We start from the raw sequence: 16,518 nt of genomic DNA, 5'->3' as shown, positions 1-16,518 counted from the left end.
GTTTAGGGAGACAGCGGAGGAGCACTGAATTGCTGAAAAAGTCCTGGAGAGCGTATGTAATTCTGCAAGGAGGACAAGATGGGTGACCAAGGGTCACAAACTACGAGCTGGCAAGGATGGATCGGAAATCTGCTGGAGACGATCAAATCTAGACGCGAGCTCTGGCTGGGGAACAAATCCTGCTTGGGGATATGAATATCCCACTTAACTGCTTGGAGAATACCCTGGCAACTTCACTGGAGAAACAAATTCTCGACACACTGGGGATATGGAGATAAGGGCAAGTCATGGAGACAACTCTCAAGGGGAGTGACCGACTTGATTGTGCAGGACGCATTCTGCTGGGGAAATCCTTGAAGGATACATGTTGAGTATGCAAGTGAAACCCTGCTGAGGAGAGAAACTCCGTGGGGAAGATGAATAGTGCTGCATAACGATCTGCTGGGGAAAATAAGAAATCCGCTAGGGATAAGGAACTGAGCCTAAGAACCTTTGTTAAGACCATTCCACTGGGGAATAAGATAACTCTCTTGGGGGAAACAGATCAATCTGTCGGAGAGAGCAACGCTCCACTGGAGAAAATGAGGCACTTGGACAAGGAACCTCATCAAGAGCTTGCTGGGGAATTAGATACCAATCAATCCTGATTCAATTGGGGAGAAGACATTCTGCCGGGGAAAAGGGTTCCTAGAACACGGAGAATGCATTGAGATGTGCCTTGCTGAGGATATGAGAATCTTGGAATAAAGAAAATCTCATATGGATGCACCCAGCTGGGGAACGAGGACCTCTCATTTGAATGCGCTTGGCTGGGGAATGAGAATCTCACTCGGATAGATCCACCAACGCGCTGACATGGTGTACTCGAAAGGATGTACCTGCGAGGTAAACACATGAAAATACCCCAGGATATAGCCTGACATCTTCGCCTTCCATTCTTATTACACAAAACTTCGAAGTAAATTCAAAGATTTTATCATTTCCAATCATGTATTGTAAAAGCAATGCAGTTTTCATATGCAAAGTTTAACACAAACTCAGGACGTTTTATGCAAACAAAACAGTAAAAGAAAACAACTTTTTAAGATGAAAAGCTCTTTATTAATTGATATGAAAAATGCCCGAAAAAGGGCGGATACATTTAGGAAGTAGTTCCTAGTAAGAGGTAACTACACATTTTTGAATACAAGAGAAATGGCTATGTGAAACGGATATCCATTGGTTTCGATCCCGCTATCACTTTTATAACCTTGACGTTCTCATCTCCTTACTTTGGAAGACCGTACTCATTAGGATTGATCACTGCCCGATCTGACGACTGATTGATGTAACATCACTGAACTTATGGACCTGCCGGAGTTTGGTGAGTGCTTTAGGGATTTGAGCTGCCAGATGCAAACTCAAGAACACAGAGTCTTGCTTATCCCTCGGTCGGGAGCCCTAAACACGACAATTGGAATTAGAGAATGCTTTAGGGATTTGAGCTGCCAGGTGCAAACTCAAGAACACGGAGTCTTGCTTATCCCTCAGTTGGGAGCCTTAAGCATGTATGAAGAGTGATTACCAAGGTGGCATGCAAGATGTAGTCGTTTGCTTTTGTCCCTTTTTTTCCTAAGTCGCCCTTTCGGGTTTTCAACTTAGCGGGTATATTTGTTTCTTTTTCATTCTTTTGCCTGATTCATTTTCCTTTTTTCTTTTCTTCTTTTTTTTTTTCTTTTTTTTTTCCATTTTTTCTTTTTTATTTCATTTTTTTTAGGTCTATGCGAAGTATTTTTTTACTACAAAGAATACTTTCTGCACAACAAAGGGGCCTTCATACTTCGGAGTCCACTTGCCTCGAGGATCACCCTGAGGAAGGATGATTCTTTTGAGTACCAGATCACCTGGTTTATAGCTTTGGGTTCGCACCCGCTTGTCAAAAGCTTTTCTCATCTTCTTTTGGTATACCTGACCATGTCCAATAGCCGCTAAGCGTTTCTCGTCAATGAGGTTCAACTGATCCATCCGATTTTGTACCCATTCTGACTCGTCAAGCTCAACGTCTTTCATAATCCTCAGGGAAGGAATCTCAACTTCAACAGGAAATACCGCTTCCATACCGTAAACAAGTGAGAAAGGAGTCGCCCCAGTCGATGTACGCACAGAGGTGCGATAACCATGCAAGGCGAAAGGTAGCATCTCGTGCCAATCTTGGTAAGTCACTACCATCTTCTGCACAATCTTCTTAATATTCTTATTAGCCGCTTCGACAGCGCCATTCATCTTTGGACGATACGGAGAAGAATTGTGGTGCTTGATCTTGAAGAACTCACAAAGCTCCTTCATCATCTTGTTATTGAGATTCGATCCATTATCAGTAATGATCTTCTCAGGAATCCCATAACGACAGATTCTGTTGTGCTTGATAAAGCGAGTAATCACTTGCTTGGTGACATTCGCATAAGATGCAGCTTCAACCCACTTGGTGAAGTAATCGATGGCAACCAAAATGAAGCGATGTCCATTAGAAGCGGTAGGCTTAATCTCTCCAATCATGTCAATGCCCCACATTGCAAAAGGCCACGGAGAAGTCAAAACATTCAAAGGCACAGGCGGCACGTGCACTTTATCGGCATAGATCTGGAACTTGTGACAAATTCTGACATGGTTATGACAATCAGTTTCCATAGTGGACCAATAGTAACCAGCCCTCAAGATCTTCTTAGCCATCGTATGCCCACTAGAATGGGTACCAAACTCGCCTTCGTGCATTTCTTTGATGATTTTCGAAGCTTCTTCTTTCACAACACATCGGAGAAACACACCGTCATGATGCCTCTTGTACAATACCCCACGGTTGAGGTAGAACTTAGCTGCAAACCTTCTCAGAAACTTCTTATCAGTCACCGGCGCTTCCGGAGGATACTCTTGAGTATCAAGGAACTTTTTGATATCATGATACCATGGATTTCCGTCTAATTCAACATCAGCCTCAAAGAAGAATGCTGGCTCATCCAACCTGTTGATGGTGATGTTAGGCGCTTCATTGGCCCATTTCACTTTGAACATAGAAGCCAAAGTAGCGAGAGCGTCAGCAAGATTGTTCTCTTCTCTAGAAATATGCTCGAATGTGATCTCATTAAAGTACGGGATGAGTCTCATCACGTGCTCTTTGTATGGAATCAGATTCTGATGGCGAGTTTCCCAATCTCCATTATCTGGCTAATGACAAGATTGGAATCCCCATAAACTTTCAAGTACTTGATTCGCAAATCAATCGCAACTTTGATACCATAGATGCAGGCTTCATATTCAGCCATGTTATTGATGCAATCAAAATAGATTCTGGCTGTAAACGGAATATGAAAGCCTGGTGGAGAAGTAATTACAGCTCCAACACCATTCCCGAGTGCATTAGAGGCCCCATCGAACACGAGCGTCCATCGCGATCTTGGTTCGGGTCCTTCCTATGGTCCAGGAAGGTTACAATCTCTAATGTACAAGACATCCTCATCGGGGAATTCAAACTTCATCGGTTCATAATCATCGACAGGCTGATGCACAAGATAATCCGCCAACACACTACCTTTGATGGCTTTCTGGGTAGTATACTGGATATCATATTCAGTCAAAATCATTTGCCACCTGGCTACTCTTCCGGAAAGAGCGGGCTTCTCAAAGACATACTTGATAGGATCCATCTTGGAAATCAATAAGGTGGTGTGAACCAACATATACTACCTCAGCCGGCGAGCAGCCCACACCAAAGCACAACAAGTTTTCTCGAGCAGTGAGTATCGGGATTCACAGTCGGTAAACTTTTTGCTAAGGTAGTATATTGCATGCTCTTTTCGGCCAGACTCGTCATGTTGACCCAGCACACATCCCATTGAATTCTCAAGAACTGTGAGGTACATAATCAAAGGCCTTCCTAGCACCGGAGGCATTAGTATCGGAGGTTCCTGCAGATACTCTTTCACTTTTTCGAACGCTTTTTGACAATCATTATTCCACCTGGTCGTCTGATCTTTTCTTAGTAATTTGAATATTGGTTCATAAGTGGCCGTAAGATGAGAGATGAATCTAGCAATGTAGTTCAATCTCCCTAAGAAACCAAGGACCTCTTTTTCTGTTCTCGGCTCAGGCATCTCTTGTATGGCTTTTATTTTGGTAGGATCGACTTCAATACCTTTTCCACTAACAACAAAGCCCAACAATTTTCCGGATCGCACTCCGAAAGTGCATTTGTTTGAATTCAACCTCAGCCTGAATTCCCGAAGCCTTTCAAACAACTTCTGCAAGTGAACCAAGTGCTCTTCTTCAGTGTGAGACTTTGCAATCATGTCATCGACATACACTTCAATCTCTTTGTGAATCATGTCGTGAAAAAGAGTCACCATGGCGCGCTGGTACGTTGCCCCTGCGTTTTTCAACCCAAAAGGCATGACTTTATAGCAGAAAGTTCCCCATGGGGTGAAAAACGTTGTTTTCTCCATGTCTTCTGGTGCCATCTTTATCTGATTGTAACCAGAGAAGCCATCCATGAAGGAAAACACCTTAAAAGGAGTCGTGTTATCCACCAACACATCAATGTGGGGGAGAGGAAAATCATCTTTCGGACTCGCTCTATTCAAATCCCTGTAGTCAACACACATCCTGACTTTTCCATCCTTCTTGGGCACAGGAACAATATTCGCAACCCACGGCGGGTAATTCACCACTTGCAAGAAGCCACTATCAAACTGTTTCTCAACTTCTTTCTTAATCTTTTCAGACATATCTGGGCGAGTCCTTCGAAGCTTCTGCTTGACAGGAGGACTATCTTCCTTGAGAGGTAGACGGTGTACCACAATATCTGTATCAAGCCCCGGCATATCCTCGTAGGACCAAGCAAAGATATCCGCATACTCTTTCAACATAGCAATAAGCCTCTGCTTCACACTATTCTCAAGCGTAGCCCCTATCTTGACTTCTCGGACATGCTCTTTAGTGCCAACATTCACCATCTCAATTGCCACCCGATGCGGTTGAATCGCTTTCTTTTCTTCCTGTTTCAATAATCTGGCAAACTCATCGGGGAGATCACAATGTTCATAAGCTTCCTCCTTGGCTTGGTAGATCGGATTGTCAAAATCATAATAAGCAATAGCGGAACCGTTACCAATGGAATCCGTGGCGGTGGAACATCTGCATGATTGATGTTTTTATTTTAGTTTTATTTTTATTAAACTATGTGCAAGTGTGTGCAAAAACATTGCCATTGAAAGGAAAAATTTAAAAAGAAAGACAAAGAGCAAAACATTTGAATGCAAAAACGTTCTTTTATTTCATGATTAACTTTGAAAATGCGAACTGCATGGCCCTACAAATGATTCACTACGCCTTGGGCAGAGCGTAAGAATTATTGCATGATAAGAAAAGCAAAAACAAGAAATTTACTCCTGAGCCTGTGTGACTTGAATGACTTCTTCGATTGTCCAGTTGTTGATCTTCTCTCCAAGAGCACTTGGAAGAATCCATCTATCAAAATCACAGTCACTATCCACCTCTTCACCATTGACAATGGAATTAACCTGACCATCTTGAATGACACCACCACTCACAATCTTGACCGGGCTAAGGATATTAGGCTTTGGCGATGCAATCTACTTTCCAGGACTGAAACCGAGACCATTCTTGTCAAATTTGGGACGCACGTCAATTACTTGCCCCCAGCCTTCCACCTTTCTAGTCTTGACAACAACCTGTGCGTCTTTCAGGGAAGACATAACCGTTTCTAGCTTCGTTATCTCATAAGGAGGAGTTCTCACAACATTTACAGCTTCAAACGCTTGGAATGGCGTCTCATGTATTTCACCTTCGATCTCCACATACCGGAAAGAAGAGAAGTGACTCACGATGTAATCCTCCTCACCACAAACCGTCACCATTTTACCATCAACCGGATACTTCAACTTCTGATGAAGAGTGGATGTCACAGCGCCAGCCTTGTGAATCCAGGGCCGTCCCAACAAACAACAGTAAGCGGGTTGAATATCTATCACATAAAAGGTTGTGGTAAAGATCTGAGGACCCACTTGGACTGGTAGATCTACCTCTCCAAACACAGACCTCCTTGAACCGTCAAAGGCACGTACCACCAACTCACTAGGCCTCAACTCAACACCAGCATAGTCAATTCTCATGAGGGCCGATTTGGGAAGCACGTTCAAGGAAGAACCAGTATCAACCAAAACACGGGACAAAGTCGTCCCCTTACACTCCATCGAAATATGCAACGCCTTGTTATGGTTTCTCCCTTCTGGAGGAAGATCACGATCAGTAAATCCCAAACCGTTTCCAGCGGAAATATTATTGGCCACCGCCTCTAACTGATTCACAGATATTTCATGCGGCACGTAAGCACCATTCAGAATTCTTAAGAGAGCATCTCTATGACCTTCTGAACACATCAACAATTGCAAGATGGAAATCTTTGATTGGGTCTGACCCAACTGCTCAACAACTTTGTAATCAGACTTCCTGATAATTCTCAACAACTCTTCCACATCCTTGGAAGGCACAACACTATCAGGTGTCCCATTCTGAATCGGAGAATTCTGGACATCATTCATCACTTGTTTGCCTTTGGCCTTAGCCAAAGCATCTGCATTGTTTTGTATTGGCTGAGGGGAGAACACCCTGCCACTGCGAGTGATTCTACCGGTACCAGCGAAATTATCAGTGTTTGCAACTGCGTCTTCCACAAGTTTCTCTTTAGACGGCTCACCCTCTTCCTTCGTGCCATAGTAATACACGTCTGAACCATAATGCCAAGGGAAGGCCTTCTCACTCTCATATGGAATTGGCCCTGGAACGACAATCATTAACGCCGCTGGTTGTTCCTCATATGGGATACTTACAGGTATCTGAATAGGCACTTGGATACATACTGGAGCAACTGGCTCATAAGGAATTGAGATCACAGCCACTTCACCATCCTCACTCTCCGCGCCTCTCAACCTTCGATAAAATTGAAGAGGACCCTCGTCGATCAGCTTTTGTACCATACTTTTCAAATCAGCACAACCTTCGGGCTGACTCTTGCAATTCTTACAATCCACACCACAGCCCGGGAAGATGCCGCTATTGACCAGATGTTGCTTCACAGATACAAGAGGAAAAGTCGAACAGCCCACTTTGGATACAACACTTATCTCTTCACTCTCAATGGAATTCACACCCGAACCTCCGTGAGTAGGCATCCGATTATTGGCAATATTGGGCGTAGGAGTGAATTGAATAATCTTTTGGTCCAACAAGTCTTGGACTTTGTTCTTCAACGCAATACACCTCTCTGTATCATGGCCAGGAGCGCCTGAATGAAAAGCACACCGTGCATTTGCATTGTAATTCGGAGATCGCGTATCCGGAGCATGCGGAGCATCTCTAAAAGTAATCTTCTCAATCTTGAGCAAATGTTGCAACACCTGAGCATATGTCATGGGAATCGGGTCAATCTTTCTATCCCTTCTCTGCCGATACTGGTTATTTTGATATTGAGGGCTCTGCCCCTATTGTTGTTGTTGTTGTTGCGGCACAAGAATAATAACATCATTGACTTGAGAATTACCTCTTCCTTTGCCACTTCGCCCATATACAGCGTCCGTGTTTCCTTCTCTCTTTCTGGCATGACCCTCTGACGGTTTCTTTCCACCAGTAGAACTAGCAACACCACCCAACTGTATCGTTCCCATCTTCAAGCCCACCTCGACACGTTCGCCACATCTAACCATCTCAGCAAAGCTTGCAGAAGTACTACAAGCCAAATAGTAGTGTCCAAATAGAGTACTTGTGAACATATCAATCATCTCACGCTCAGTCATGGGAGGCTGCACTCTTGCTGCCAATTCACGCCATTTCTGAGCGTATGCCTTGAAGGAATCCTTGGACTCTTGCACTAGACCTTGCAACTGGGTCCTATTAGGCGCCATGTCAACATTATATTGATAATGCTTAACAAAAGCCTCCACAAGATCTCTCCAAGAATGAATATGAGTGCGCTCGAGTTGTAAATACCACTCCAAAGAAGCTCCAGCCAAGCTATCTTGGAAGAAGTGCATTAGAAAGCCTTCATCCTCAGAGTATACTGACATCTTCCGATAATACGCCTTAACATGAGTCATGGGACAAGTCGCGCCATTGTATTTGTCGAAAGATGGAACCTTGAATTTCAGTGGAATCCTCACACCAGGAACCAGCCCCAAGTCATTGATATCCATGCCTAACACCCATTTGCCTTTAACAGCCCTAAGACGTTCCTCAATCAGACGATACCTTTCAACTTCCTCACGCGCACCTTCAGCACTATGCCTTGATACCTAATCAAAGTTCTCACCATTGAAATCCAAATTACCACGGTTCTGAGTATCTCTCCTCCCCAATAGACGAGACGGAGGTGGAGGTGGAAATCCATGACGCTGATTGAAAGGATTATAGTGCCCTCCCTTGTGATTGAACTCATTCGGATCATGATAATCGTCAATCCTGCCAGACACATCGTCAAACAGCCCCTGATGTCCTCCATTCTCATTCTTTTGGGAGTTCTCGACGAGAACTCGCAAGTCATCCTGCCCCTTTGTCACATTAGTCAGTGCCTCCATGAACTGCGCCATCTGCGCATTCATCCGTTCCATCAATTGAGCTCTCATTTTTGCCATCTGTTCCTGAATCTGTTCCATGTGCCTTCTCTGATTGCTCCTAGTCGGATACAGGTGATTAGCCGTCTTAGAACACCTTCTGGTAACAAAACAGCGAGACATAAGATATAAGACCTGCGAAACCTGCTAATATATGACATGTATGATATATGAATGATATGCATGAAATGTTTGTCAAGTTTCAGGTATCCAAGAGTTCATCCCACTTTCAGATAGGACATAGCAACCCTGATACCGAATATATTTGAATAACAATCCACACACGAGAATACTTCATCAAACTGAGCATATTTCATTCAAACATAATTGCAAATTTGAGTTCATACAAACAAAACACATAATCGTGTCACAATGTGCTCATAAGGCATACAAAAGAAAACCAGAATATCAAAATGCGACCCCATCAAACAATCCTGGATATGGGCGACAAACATCAAGAATAAACAGCAAATCTACTCCACAATAGCACTATGATCGCCTGATAACAGAATGAGCTTCTCCATCTCCTCACCGTTGGGCTCGGAGTCTTGCGAGCTCTTCTTCAAGTCGAGCTGACTTGGCCTTCTCTTCCGCTAGCTGTTTATCTGAATCCCGCTTCTGTCTCTTGAGACTATTCTCTGATCTTTGTAACTGTAGACACTCCTGTTGCTTACAGCGCAAATCTTTTTTTAGCAACTCATAAGGACGCCTCTGGACACTTGCCTGACTTGAGCTTGCACCTTCGACTTGCTTGAGCTGGTGCATCAACCTCATCTTTGCATCTCTTTCTTCAAAGAATTTCAAGTTGGTCTCTTGTTCTCTTTCGTGCAACCGGTAGTTGGTAACCAAAGCATTCTTGTAAAGTTCTGTTGGCACAAATTCAGATAGAATCAAAGGAGGTTGCTTTTGAAGTGGTGCAACTCTATCATATGGCAGCAACAATTTTCCGACCCGCTTTTCAATCCACTTAACATATGGCGTCAAAGCAAGCGATTCTTTCTTCCCTAAATGAGCTCCACAATGCTTACGGACCTTCTTCCAAGCCACAATTATTCTCTTCAATTTTTCTGGATCCGACCCCTTCTCAAAATAGACCGTCTCCGCTACCAAATAATCCGCCGGCTTGTCATTCAAGGTATACCCCAACTGACGCAGAGATACCACATGATTGTAATTGATGCAACCTCTAGTACCAACCAAAGGAACATTATCGAACTCGCCACATCCAACTATCACCTCGGAAACATTAATTCGGTGCTTTTGCCACTGGATATCATAGGAAGTGAGTGACATAATCCTTTGGGTCCATTTGAGTGTCTCCCTTGTCTTCACAAAAGGTCCTTTGCTGGGTAACAAAGAGAGGAACCAGATGAACAACAACTGAAGGCAACAAGTGATAGCACCACCACTTTTCTCATATCGGGAATGAACGGCATAATAAGTATCGGCCAACAATGTAGGAACAAGATTCTTTCCCATGAAGATGTGTATCGCAGCCGAGTCCACAAAATTGGGAACATTCGGGAACATCACAATCCCGTAAATGGCCACAGCAAGCAATGCATTGTATGCGTTCCAATTATCTTTCTCAAATTCCTCTTTGGCTTTTCTGACCAAGAACTTCAAAGAGAACCCCGAGACTCCACTCGATTTCCAATTATCAGACACTTCTTTTATGCTCAAATAAAGAGCAGCAGCAATCGACTTGAAGCTCACTTCCTTTGGAACGTCGATGAATGGAACTTCTTCTTTTATCTTGAGATTGAGAATAATGGAGTACTCTTCCAATGTCGGAGCCAACTGGTAATCTTGGAACTTGAAACACCTCATTTCAGGATCATAGAATTGCGTCAAAGTTTCCAAAGCAGGAATCTCAACCACAGTCTCTAACAAAGTCAGAATGTTCCCATAATTATCAGTGAAACTCTTCAGACAAAAAGCAGTTATCAATGAACTCAAACCCTCTAAGGCGGTCAACGGCTCTCAGAAGAAACTGTAGGTGTGCGTATGTCTCTTTGCTTCTTTGACGGTATCAGTGGAAATGTCCATCTTCAACTTGAGTGAACTCCTGAATATCCCTGAAAAATATGACATGCAAATGCTTATTATATATACATTTTTTTTGCGTATCTTTTGGAAAATAAATATGCTATGATGCAAAGTGGTGGGACTTAGTGCCGCCCACCGGGCATTCTGGACTGCCGGTAACACACTGTACAAAGTCAAAAGTTCGGCCCCAAATGGTATACCATACGGAACACAAAATGTCGATCCATGGAACCAAAACCCATAACCAACAACACACTGGAATATAACACAGATTACCACTCGAACAAGATCAACGGTAACCCACGAAGGAGAACAGCGGTAACCCATGAACGAGAACAACGGTCACCAACATTGTACCTGTTATATGATCATTGATTCCCGCCCCACTCACGAGTAAAATCTAGGCCAAGGTAAGGTCGTGAAATGCAGTATACGGTTTGCTCAAAGGTAAGCACCGTCACAGCACGGATGCAGGTGACGATAATACCTCCGTTTGAAACCACTATTCTGCTCGTATTCACATAATCCATCCCGAGGCGTACACCTCGAAACAAACCATGCTCCCACTCTATCCTAGGGTTCCTATGTTTCACACATAGCCTGGGTATTGGGCCTCTTACCTCTTGAAACACCCACCCAACAGACAGAGATCCAGACAGTCTAGAATATGATGCAGAGAAGTAAAAGCGCACATAGAATGCAATGCAAACAGGAAAATATGCAAAGCAATAAAACACCTAAAGATAAACACACAAGCGCTAGGATTGACTCGCTAAATCCGGACCCGCAATAGGTCAACGTCCCCAGCAGAGTCGCCAGCTGTCGCTACCGCAAAAAATAACAGAGTCGCCACTAACATATTTATCCTGAAAAGGAAGTGGATGCCAGCAAACCACAAAAACAAAACAACGGTCTCACGACCAGAGAAAAAAGGTAAGGGAGTCGGTTACGCGAGGGGAAGGTGTTATCACCCCTCGCGCCCATCGTACTCGATGGTATCCACGCTTGTGTCTAAAACTATGGGTGAGTAAGCAAACTGTGCTAATCTGGACTAAAATGCATGCAAAATGTAGGGAAAAGAAAGAGTTATACTCGCACGGGCCCTACCCTGCTGCCTACGTATCCGTTTTGCGGAATCAGAGGTACCGTAGCTCGGCTAACTAATTTCTGTTTGTTTTATGTTTTTTAGGTGAACGAGTTACATTCACACTCCGCTGCTCGACCTTTGGAAACTTATGCTGGGAATGGAGCAGAAATAACAAGCTCTTAAGAAAAGAAAATCAAAGAGTGTGGTTTGTGTTTTAAAGAATGCATGAGGAAAACCTAAGCTAAGGGGAAAGCTTTCTACCTAATGTTATCATACAAAGGGTACAAGTCTAAACTAGCCTATCAACCTACGGGGGAAAACGAATGCAAACAAGTATATCACACAAACGAGCTCCGCTCGTAAAGCAAACAAAACCACCGGCACTGACCGAATGATAGAAAAGCGGTCCCGCCATAGCCAAGGGGAGCAAATCACCCGAGTCAACCAAGCATTAGACCTCGCGAAAATGATCGGGTCATAGACAAGAGGAGCGGGTTCCTCTCAGCAACCAAGCCGTCACGGATCCAAAAGGAAAACGGTGTGTGCATACACCGAGCGTCAACGTCGATCAACGTGAGCTATAGAAAAGGCAGGGGTCCGATTGCATGAACCCTTTTCATGACATACTCGATAACAAGATCTTGTGTTAGTTCAGAAGCGAGCAACGCGTAGCGTGCGCATATCGAACGGACTCGATGAGACTAAGCGGGGGTTGATTGCTAAACCTTTCCGCGTGCCTTCTATGAAGACTTAACGGAGTGCCATATAGGTCTTATTACACCGTGACTCCCTGCCGCAAAGCACAAATATAAACACACCAACAAAAACAGAGCCTCTTTCGAGGGCTTGGTCAGATGCATGTCTAAGTCCTACTTCTCATGTTAAAGGATGATGCGAGAAAGCGATAAAGTGCGAGAAAAATAAAATGAAACGAAATTAATACCAAACGGATGATGATCCGTAAACTATAGCGAAGAAAAGCAAAGAAACTAGGATCCCGTGAGCGAGCTAGCAAAAGCAACAGCAAACATGTCAGCACTCCGATTAAAATCCGCGTAAGCAATCAAGGGTCGACGCGGTGAAAGTAAATCACGCGCCGACATGTGCATTGAGCACAACGAATATCATACACCTGCAAGGGAAACAGAAATCCAGACAAGCAAATATAATGATAAAGGATGCGTATAGTAACGCGAATCAGAGATAAGATGTATTGTGTCCCGTAAATAAAGCGGAACACGAGTGAGAGCATCAACCGGAAAGAGCCTCCATATTACCTTGCATACTGGCACACACGTTAGAGATAACAAGACACTGCAATCGGAATTGCATTATTGTACTACAAACTAAATCGAAAATGAGCAATTGGGTAGAACATAAAATGCGATAACAGGAAAATAACAACTACACGAGGTAGAAACATAGCACATGAGAAAGTATATACAAAACGCATCAAGAAGAAGTAACAATCATCCGTAAGCGGACAAAGTACAAACGAAGACAAATTACACACGTTCACGAACGGGAATATGACATTTAATACACTTTTTAAGCATAAGCACATGAAAACAAAAATAGCAACATGAGATAGCAATCAAAAGTAGATCAAATATATACACTAAAAATGTGAAAACCAAAACAAGCATTTACAAGTCAAAAGGTATACCGAAACGATAAAATCGGGTAAAAACGATAAAAACTAAACTTGTCGGAATTAAACCAAAATTTTATGGTAGGCTAAAAATATGTCAAAGAACTCAAATATGAAGTCAGAATTTACAAAATCGGCCCGAAAGCGCGACTTTTGGAACAGGGGAAGTAGCGAAAACGATAAAAAAAGTCGTCCGAAACCGAAAATAAACTGTGCAAACAGCTCCGAAAACATTATTACGTATGAAAAACATTATTCACATGCTCAAAAACTCTTCCTAATTCAAAAGTTATGACAAATTTGGTAAAGCCGACATACCGCGCGCGTAAGCTTAAAACAAGTAGAAATGCACCAAACAAGTGAAACAGAAAAATTTCAGCACCTCTAACACATCTATTAGCACTTAATCAAACCATATAACCAACAACCAAACATATCAATTTTCATGTCAAAAGTTTAAGAAAATGGCAAATTCCATGAGTTATGAAATGGACAAAATAGTGTAATTGGAACAAGTTAAAATTCTGCATAATAACCTCACAAAACCAGTCCCAAAAATGCCTTGAAACCACACCCAAACTCAATACAATTCATCACATTGATTGGCAAGAGATAGCACATGTTTCATGGGTAGAAAGTGACAAGATGCAACAACACAACAAGCTTTTCAAGCATTTTCAAATAGTACAAACTTAAGTGTTAACAAGCTTTAATCCTCATGAATCAACAAGTTACCACATCATTTTTATTACAAATTTTCTTTCACTCAAAAAGCAACAACAAGAATCAACACCCAAAACAAAACACAAACAATGCTCACCCCCTTTCTTCTTTAGCTTTCCACCAATTTTCCAAAGTAACTAATACAACAACTCATGGCAACCTCATCCATCATGAAAATTCAGCATCTATGCAATTCAAAACAAACTCCACGACCTCACCAATATCATGCCATTGCTGCACATTTAAAACCAAGGCTAAAGCCACCATTGATTACTCAATTAACATGAGAACAAATATTCAAACCAATTCAGCATTGTTTAAGTTCAAGCAAATCACAGGTATAAACCACAATCATCAAATATCAACCTTATTTCCTTAAACATGCTCAACAACTCAAACAATCATCACCGTTCATCATTCAACAATCAACAACAACATGTCAATTTTATTATCACATTTTTACTCTTCATAAAACAATTTCAGACGCATCAACATAATAAACATCATCAAGTAATCAAGAGTTTAAGGCAATTACCGAGTTGAAGAACACAAGTGCGAAGACGGAAGGAGAAGCACCGCTCCACTCGCAGCTGAGAGGAGAAGAGATCGTCGGCTGAATCGCGGCGGACAACAGCAGTACCGCGGCGTCGTGCGCGGCCGGAAGCGGAGGGAGCAGTGGCGATCAGAGTTTGCATGGCAGAGGAAAGTGAGGCCAAAAGTGGTGGTGGCAGCGGTGAAGAGTGACGAGGGAGAGAGGTTCTCGAACTTCTTCACTTTTGTTCTTGAATGTTCCTCACAATTTTCATCGAGTTCTTCAATTTTGTTGCAAGATTTATGAATATTTGTGGTTTTTTTGATTGAAGAAACTTGAGAGAGAATAGAGAAGAGGTTTTTGAGATTTTGGGTGAATTGAAAAATTATGAGAGAAAAAGAGGGAAAAAGTATATATAGTTTAAGTGGTGAAATGTCAAAAATGCCCCCGACGTAACTTTTTTTGCTTGTTTTCGAGGGAACGTGAATCGGTGTGAAATTCGCAAATAAAATGAACATCACTGTGAAGATGACCAAATTTGTGACTCGTAGCCGCGGGAATCGTCTCAATCCGACAAACGGTGAGGAAATTATGCGCGTTTGAATGACGAGAAAAATCGGTTCATCTTGTGCGACCGTACAGAATTTTGCGTGTACCGTTCAAAGAACGTGATAAAACTCAAACTTCGGCTCGAAATCTGACTTAGCATGACGAAGAATCGAAGCTAACGAAATTTCCGAGAGAATGCCACCGAAATGGACCTCATACGATAAAAATCGAAGAAGTTATGAATTTTCAAACTCGCCGCGGTATACCCGAAAACACACTTTTCACTGAAAAAACACGACACTCTTCAAAATGCTGGGCATTTTCGGTGCATAATTGGTCGACGGCCCAAACATATGAAATGTCGGGAATATTAGCACGGAGCTCCAATTAAATTTTCGAGCGAATCGGATGAACGAATTGTGAGATATGAATTTTTTATTGTCCTAAAACCTGCGGTTCAGCACCATTTTTCACTGCGAAATCTCGAGTAATTTGCAAATTCGTCAACTTTCCTCAAAGAATTGGTTCCCAAGCCGAACACGAAAGTTATAGATATCGTCGAAACGGTCGGGACCTCGCGAGAATTCAGCTCATATCACTTTCCGAACAGGACCTGTGAATTTTCTCGTAACTACACTGTTTAAACCATTTTTCAAGTCGCACTTCCTTAAAGCCACAAGAATTCTTTATTATTTTTCTTTAATTTTTGAACAACAAACTAAACGTCGTTAATAACTTATAGCTAAAATAAAGAGGGTAAATTTTGGGGTGCAACAGATTGTTCCAATGAAAATTCCTCAATTGCCTATCAGCACAAATCCTGATGCCGTCGTCTCCTTTGATACCTCTCTGAGAACCTTATCACCAAGGCTCAAAAAAATTGCGATGTGTTCCTTCTTGATCATAGTCGTCTTCTCCGCTGCCGTTAATGCAACATTCATGGCTGCCTCTCCCTTCAACGCTTCCAAACAACCCTGCTGAACCAGTAGGCCTTTCATCTTCAAGCGCCACAGACCGAAATCATTCACTCTGGTGAACTTTTCAATCTCATACTTTGTTGAAGGTATCTTCTCCACGCTCACCGCACCAATTTGTTGTGAAAAATAATGTCAAGAACAAAATATAATAGAGAATTAAGGAAGATAAGAAAAACACAAGAATTGGTTATAACTGTTATTCTTTTACTTTCTCTTAGATAACAAGATTACAAGTTTACAAGAATAAAAAATAACATCTCTCACCCTAAATCAGGATTTTCAGCTTTTTAATG

The 16,518-nt window shown here is 42.5% G+C and overlaps 2 protein-coding genes across 2 annotated transcripts; both read right to left on the bottom strand.

The window, feature by feature from the left end:
* Positions 1–5,414: 5,414 nt before the first annotated feature.
* On the bottom strand, positions 5,415–7,463 carry LOC131658727 (uncharacterized). The gene is made up of 4 exons (XM_058927993.1): positions 6,486–7,463; positions 6,057–6,350; positions 5,724–5,936; positions 5,415–5,624 (listed from the first exon to the last, which is right to left on the bottom strand). Exons 1-4 carry the CDS (start codon positions 7,461–7,463, stop codon positions 5,415–5,417), a joined length of 1,695 nt encoding a protein of 564 aa, XP_058783976.1.
* Positions 7,464–8,950: 1,487 nt separating this feature from the next.
* Positions 8,951–13,106, bottom strand: LOC131656491 (uncharacterized). Its single transcript, XM_058926198.1, has 2 exons — positions 12,737–13,106; positions 8,951–10,735 (listed from the first exon to the last, which is right to left on the bottom strand). Exon 2 carries the CDS (start codon positions 10,485–10,487, stop codon positions 9,186–9,188), a length of 1,302 nt encoding a protein of 433 aa, XP_058782181.1. The 5' UTR covers positions 10,488–10,735; positions 12,737–13,106; the 3' UTR covers positions 8,951–9,185.
* Positions 13,107–16,518: the final 3,412 nt, after the last annotated feature.

The sequence above is a fragment of the Vicia villosa genome, linkage group LG3, assembly GCF_029867415.1.
Source record: "Vicia villosa cultivar HV-30 ecotype Madison, WI linkage group LG3, Vvil1.0, whole genome shotgun sequence".
Classification (NCBI taxonomy): domain Eukaryota; kingdom Viridiplantae; phylum Streptophyta; class Magnoliopsida; order Fabales; family Fabaceae; genus Vicia; species Vicia villosa.
This window is presented reverse-complemented; position numbering and strand designations above follow the sequence as displayed.

Bases quoted from the DNA above. Each gene is read 5' to 3' on its own strand.
- LOC131658727 (XM_058927993.1), bottom strand. From the start codon at position 7,463: ATGACATATGCTCAGGTGTTGCAACATTTGCTCAAGATTGAGAAGATT. The intron at 6,351-6,485 runs GTTGTTGAGCAG...TCTGTGAATCAG, and splicing joins TCAGGAAGTCTGATTACAAA to TTAGAGGCGGTGGCCAATAA. The intron at 5,937-6,056 runs GTGGGTCCTCAG...ACTCTTCATCAG, and splicing joins AGGTAGATCTACCAGTCCAA to AAGTTGAAGTATCCGGTTGA.
- LOC131656491 (XM_058926198.1), bottom strand. From the start codon at position 10,487: ATGAGGTGTTTCAAGTTCCAAGATTACCAGTTGGCTCCGACATTGGAA.